General features: G+C 43.2%; 1 protein-coding gene across 4 annotated transcripts in view; it reads left to right on the top strand.

Annotated features, from left to right (window-relative positions):
* Window positions 1–1,349: 1,349 nt before the first annotated feature.
* exoc3l1 (exocyst complex component 3-like 1) overlaps window positions 1,350–6,785 on the top strand; it is a 17,102-nt gene continuing 11,666 nt past the window's right edge. Inside the window, exons 1-3 of one of the 4 annotated variants that reach the window (XM_015017613.1) lie at window positions 1,350–1,799; window positions 5,846–6,009; window positions 6,105–6,324. In XM_015017613.1, the coding sequence (XP_014873099.1) occupies window positions 1,757–1,799; window positions 5,846–6,009; window positions 6,105–6,324 (427 nt within the window). In that variant the 5' untranslated portion in view covers window positions 1,350–1,756. Of the gene's footprint in view, window positions 1,800–5,845; window positions 6,010–6,104; window positions 6,389–6,785 lie in introns of those variants that run through there. The other 3 variants (XM_015017612.1, XM_015017611.1, XM_015017614.1) reach the window with 3 other exon arrangements.

The raw sequence follows: 6,785 nt of genomic DNA, 5'->3' as shown, positions 1-6,785 counted from the left end.
GCCAGAAAGGAAAACCTAAAAACCAAACTATGAGATGGGGGGGGGGGGGGATAGAGGAGGTTTACTGTCAGCATCGATGTACCGGAAATATTTTTTGCGTGCTCGGGTTATGTTGCACCGCTGCGCATTTAAATGTGTCAATACGATCAGCTGTACTGCTGCTGCTACCGCATGTTTGCTAAAGAGGAGCAGGGGCTGCAAAGTCAGCTACACTGCAAAAAACGCAAAAGGATTTTAGCACAAAAGTCTTAGTACACTGGAAATACGACAAAACTAACTTACTTTTTCAGCAAGATACCAGAGCTTGTTTATATGAAAATGATGAGAATGTACCACAACAATACATTCCCCTCCATGTTATAAATGAAATAATCTGCCTATGGAACATTATTTATTTTATTGACTTAAAACAAGCTCATGTGTTGCTGAAAAGTTAGTTTTGTCTTTTATCATATTTAATAGAAGCTAGACTAGAAAAACTTGAAAACTTTTTGTGTTTTTCCTGTGAACTCAATACTTCTGACTTGGTTTCTTTGGGTTGATTTATTTATTTTACCAGTTCTCATGGTAAACTGAACTCAACGTACTTTATTATTGTAATTTGAACCTAATGTCATTGAATGTTATTGATTTTGAATATTTGTACATAATCTGTTGGTCTTGATTGGATATGCATCATGGACAGGTGAATTGGATCTTAAACTGAGCTGCAAATGGTAAGAACCAACAGTTGGATTTAGATCTGGGCTTTGACTAGGCCATTCTAACACATGAGCGTGTTTTAAGTTTGGCCAGTCTCGACTCCTTTGCAGCATCTTGCATGAATTTCTTGTCCTCCACTCTGTCCATCTTCCCATTTTCCCTGTTCCTGCAGAGGAACAACATTCCCACAGCATGATGCTCTCATCACCATGCCGTATGGTGTTCACACTCGGGGTGAAGGGAGCTATTATTACTTTCTATGGTAAAGAAGATGAAGGTGAAACCCCAAAGTTAATGGAAAACATAGATAGGTCAGTGACTCCATCCAGAAAAGAGCCTAGCTGAACCCAAACATGTGCTTCCTTTCAATCACTTTATTTAGCAAATAAAGTGATTAACACAGAATTTTTTTTTTCCTTTTGGACTAAATGCATTTTTTATGAAAAAGCAGCTTAGAGGTTTGGCACTCGGATCATCTTCAATCTGCCTCAAGAGTTTTCTGTCTGAGGTCAAAGCTAAACGAAACAGATGCATTTTTACGCATAAAAACTAAATAGTTTAGAACCTTTGGTAACCTGTTTTATTTACATTTATCACCTTCATATCCTTAGAAACTGCTTTGTCGAAGTCAGTCCCACATCTAAAGGTTTACTATTTTTTTTTGTTTTATTTTACCCATGCTCTTGAATGCAACACATCCACACTCCTCATCCCTGCCCTTCCCTCCTCTCTCTATCTCCCCCCCTCATCATCCAAGCAGCAATCCCCTCCTCCTGCTTCCCCTCAGCTCCCTCCCTTTCCTGCCGGCCTCTCGGCAGAGGATGTGTCTGGGAGAGAGAGTGCGTGTGAGGTGGTGGGGGGGGGGAAGGGGAAAGCCGTCAGTAGAATGTATATGTGCCCTCTCTCCTCCACCCTCTCTTCTCCTTCCTCTCCTCCTCTCCGGCTCTGCTCGGCCTTCCCGGCCCGCGTTGCGCACTGGTCGCACCCTCAGCGCTGGCCCTCGGGGGTTGAAGGAGTCTCGTCGGGCGGACGGGTGGCTGAAAACTGAACTTCAATGTCAGCTGGGGACCGGAAGAATGGAGGTGACAAACCTAAAGGTAAAGACGGCGACAACAGCAGCAGCAGCTTTTTCTGGATGACCAACACCCACTTCCCTAAAGTCCCTGAGCAGAAATAAACAAAATGGGTCGGCAGTGCTGCTTCTCAGCCAGAGAAATGAATGGACTGTGCTTTGCCATGCCTAGAGGAGACAGGTTGGGAGTGATGGATTGATTTGTGGCGTCTGACTGCGTATTGATCGCCATCCCGCCTCCGAGTGATGGACGATACTCCCTGAGAGCAGGTTGAGGATTTTGAGAAAACATCTTACAAACTTGTCAGGCGGTTTTAATGTTGTTCTCTGAGCTAAATGTCAGTTCCGCTGTACTTTGCTTTTGCATTTGCCCGTCAGAAAAGTGAATATGTAGTGATGTTTAAAAACCAGCTTTTAACTTGGACTAGTGAACATTTCAAGGACAAAGTTTCTCATTATTGAGAAACTTTTCCTTTGCCTCAATGCCTCAGTGACATTGAGGCAAATGTCATTAAGATTAAATAAACATTACACCCTTGATCTGATCACTGATAAATTACATTAAATATATGTTTAGATTTGATTTTAAAGCCATTCCACTCTGGGAAAACACTGAAATAAATCATTAAAATCTACAAAATTGACATGATCTCCATAGCCGTGATGAGTTGTTTTGAACTCGTGACCAGAATTTAAAATCCTTTGTGATGATTGTTGAATTGTCGACCTGGGAGAGATCCTGTACAAACGACAGGCACAAACATGCCAATGAGCCTGAACGGCGTTAACAAAAGATGGCATGAGCTTCACTTTAGTGTTTCAGGCCTACAATTCTCATTTGACTCCATATTGTAGGATGATAATCTCACACTGAAAGCTCAGTATGAGAACAACCCCATCTGCTATTTAAAGCTTATTAGAACACCTGGTAGCACTGGGACACGTCACAGATTTTCCTGGTTTCTCTCTTCAGCTGACGTTGGGTCTGAGGACTGAAATAAAAGACTGTAATGTCATTTGACCGTTTACAAAAGTTGGATTCTTAGACTTTTCTTCTTTGTCTTAGATGTCTAAAGGATATGCTCAATAAATATGGAGCCACATATTACATGACATTATTTATCCATTCACTCTGGGTTTTTTTAGATGGGCTTTCTGATCATCTATCGTTTCAAATCTCAACAAAGTACAATGAAGTTTATAGTTAAAAGATCCCAAAATGTGAAAAGACGTCAGTTTTTTTTGTTCAGTTTTTTTTTTTTTGCAGGGGGCTGTACATGAGTAAGATTTTTGGCATGTTTGGTGTTATAAAGTGGTAACAACTTCTCGTGAAGTCGTTGCTGTATAAAAAAGTTACAGCATTTACACGAATCGATAAGGAAGCGTAACTTTTCAGCTCGCCGTGGATCTCTGAGCATCAGATAATGTTTGTTTGGTTCCTGTCAGCCGGCCGTTTCCCTGCTGATGCAGGAGCAGCAGCAGCATCATTGGGGCTTAATCAGTGTGTGACTGCGTGTTGTTCTCTGCCTGGCTTCGCTCTGGGCTCTGCTCTGCTGCAGAGGTAGATTACATTAGGCTCGTCAGTCGTCACGTGGAGTTCTGTGGTTTCACTATGTTGCAGTTTTGCTTTTGACAACGCTTCAGCGTCATCAGATCTGCTCAGGCTAGCATCCCATGACCTCCTCGGAGACAGAGACGGGCCTGTTGGCGTAACAGAGATGTTGACAGAATCCGCACAAAGACACTCGTGACTAAGAGACACTGTTTTGCTGACCTGCGCCCAGCATCGGTCTCCACTGAGTCACTCGTGAAGCTGTCGTCCTGCCAAAGCCGATCAGGACGTGCATCCCCAGACCGAAGCTCGGTCATGCGACCATGATGGCTGCAGAGCTTCCTCTTCTCATTGACTGAACGGATCAGGAATGATATCCAGGCTACCTGGACCGGTCAGTTGACCCGCTCCTCTGTCCTCTATAAAAAGCGAGTCTCATTGTCGATATACTCCCATATTTATTCACAGTTTCCTTTATGTTATGATCCTTCAGGTAGCTGCACAGGGTTCGGTTCCTATCAAACTGTTGCACTATTTCTGTTTAATATTAATCTCCTCCTTTGGTGAACACAGAAGAAACAAAATTAGATTATTTTATCCATATTTACAGAATATGGATCAGGATGTAGACAAATAAACTGAGCGCTCAGGTCTTTCTTCACCACTACAGTTATAGAACAACAAATCTATTCATGTGATTACCAATTGGTTAAATATTTATTCTAATACAGTAGTTAGATCCAGTGTAATCTTTAGACTCACATGTTGATTATGTAACTTCAGATGAATGTATTATTTCCATGCCTCATTCCTCTCATTTTTTACTTGAACATGAAATATGAAAATGTGAGATAATTCAACCTTATCTTTTTTTTTTTTTTTTTTTTAAAAACACCTTGTATACACAGATAAAAATAAATAAATTAAATTGACATTTTAAAGTCTTCATTGAGAACAAACTGGAGGAGTCAAATTCCCTGTTTGTGCATGCAAACAAAGCTGATTCTGCCATGTAATTAATGAACCATTTAGTGAGGCATTATCTGTCCAAATGTTGGCAGTACAATATTAGATCGAAGCATTGAGACATCCTGTACAGAAATCCAAGCGATAGCTGGAACACAAATATCTGAGTGCCCTGGTTTGTTTATAATGAAACGTAATGAAAACAGAGCTAAAGAGCGTTTCTCATGGACCTCCGTTTGGCTGCAGATGCTTCTGGTTTGCCAGCCAAATTGACCTGAAGCGTTGCCGTTTTCTGCTGGGAAACTCTTTCATCTGTCGACAAACATCAGTTTGAGAAAGTACGTTTAGAATGGCCTCTTAGAAACCCCATTGGAGCAAACGGCTCCTTAAGTCCAGGGCACAACCTTTTCCCATGATAGAAAAGCTGCAGCCGGCCAATTTAAGCTCCTTGTGAAGTTTAACTTGATCACCGGCGTCATTATCTCTGTTGCAACTGCAGCTTGGCTTCCAGGAAACGTTTGCAGAAACTAAATTCGCTGCCACTTTGAGGTTCGTTCCCAGATGGACGGTTTTTTTTTTTTGTTTTTGTTTTGTTTTTGCTCAAGAGGGATTGATCTGTGGCTCTAATTTATTGCGATTTTAATCTAATTCTCATATAGGATCAAAAATAAAGTCCTCCCACTGTTAAGGTTTAAGGGTCAATTTGATCTGGAAAGAAAAAAGTAGACATGAGAAAAAGAAACGCGGTGCTTTGCCAAACTATTTACAGCCCTTCAAGGTTCTCACGTTTCAGATTGGTTACGGCCACAAACCTTTCAGAGCATTTTCCTGAATGTCTATGTGATAAACAGACAAAGTGGAGCACAGTTGTGAGGCTGGAGATGAATTGGTTTCAAAGCGTTTTTACAGCTCAAAATCTGAAAAGTGTGGCAACCATTTGTTTTCTGCTCATTTCAGGTCATCATTCACAGTAACTCCAGATATTGGGGGTTTGGTCTCTACCAGCATCTAGTAGATGAAATTTGATCTCCTTCTTCTTTCCAAGTATTTCTGGCTCTGAATAAATGGAATTTTTTTGTAGGTTTTTCCACATATTACGAATTGCATTTAGGTGTGGACTTTGACTAGGCCATTCTAACACATTAGATCCAAGACTCTAATGGAGTACAGTGTTTGGAGTTACCATGATATGGTGAGCCCATCTTTGACTCTTTCACGGCCTCTGAAAGGTTTCTGACCCTGCCGAAGTCAATCATTCCCACAGCAAGATGCTGCCACAGCCATGTTTTACAGTGGGAATGATGTGGATTTTATCTAGAGGTATTGAGAGCTGAATACATCTGCACACCACACTTGTTGGGGATATATTTATGGAGCATGTTGATGCTGCTGTGCAGCACTTTTGTTTCAGTCTGATGCACAAAATCCCAACAATCCCACATTTCACCCAGAAACACAACTTGATTTTACATCTGTGAGCAGCTAAAGGCATTCACGCTCCTATATGTCACGATGTGTGTGTGTGTGTGTGTGTGTGTCTTCTTTGAAACCAGAGGCTGCTGTGTGGCCAGAGGTGGAGCGGGCAGAGTGCTTGGCCCGCGGCGCTGCTCTGAAGTGGGCGTCTGGAGTTTTCTGTCGGCCCGAACATCTGGAGCGACTGAGCCAGTACAAGAAGAGAGAGAGCCAGAGGACGGCCTCCATCCACACCAGACTGAAGGTCAGAAAGAACCAAAACGACGCATCATCATATGATGATGTGATTACTACCACTTTTAAAAGCTAACCCAACCTGCTGGGATGACTTGTCTCCAGTCGATGGTCCAGTCGTACCTGGAGGGGGTCGGCTGGGGCCTGGAGCAGCTGCGGGAGGCCCGGGACGAGTTGAGGGAGGTGTCGCTCACCCTGAAGGAAGCAGGACTGGAGTCGGACGGAAACGCAGACTGCTTGGCGTCTCTGGAGAAGCTGAGAGAGGTTTCGGTCGACCACCGCCAGCTCTTCGCTGCCGTCAGCAACCTGCCTCGACTTTACGCCAGTGAGAAGCTCCAAGCCGCCGTGTGATGGTGCTGCTCGTGCAGAAATAATGTCTCACAGTTCTGGTCCGAAGCTTACACATGCACGCACGCTATCTTTGTGGGGACTTTCCATTGACTTACATTCATTTCTACAGCCTAAACCTAACCTTTACCCTTTTCCTAACCCTATCCATCACATACCTAACCCTAACCAAAACTCAATTCACACCTTAGTCCTAACTCTGACCCCTGACCCAAAAACAGGGCTTTCCTTTGTGGGGACCAGACTTCGGTCCCCACAAGGAGCAATTGGTCCCCATAACGTAGTATGTGTCAGGAAAATCGTCCCCAGAAAATATTACAAACACACACGCACGCACACACACGCACACACGCGCGCGCACACGCACACACACACACACACACACACACACACACACACACACACACACACACACACACACACACACACACACACACA

Source organism: Poecilia latipinna, unplaced genomic scaffold, assembly GCF_001443285.1.
Source record: "Poecilia latipinna isolate Pla-1442-1.1 unplaced genomic scaffold, P_latipinna-1.0 Scaffold2166, whole genome shotgun sequence".
Taxonomy (NCBI): domain Eukaryota; kingdom Metazoa; phylum Chordata; class Actinopteri; order Cyprinodontiformes; family Poeciliidae; genus Poecilia; species Poecilia latipinna.
This window is presented reverse-complemented; position numbering and strand designations above follow the sequence as displayed.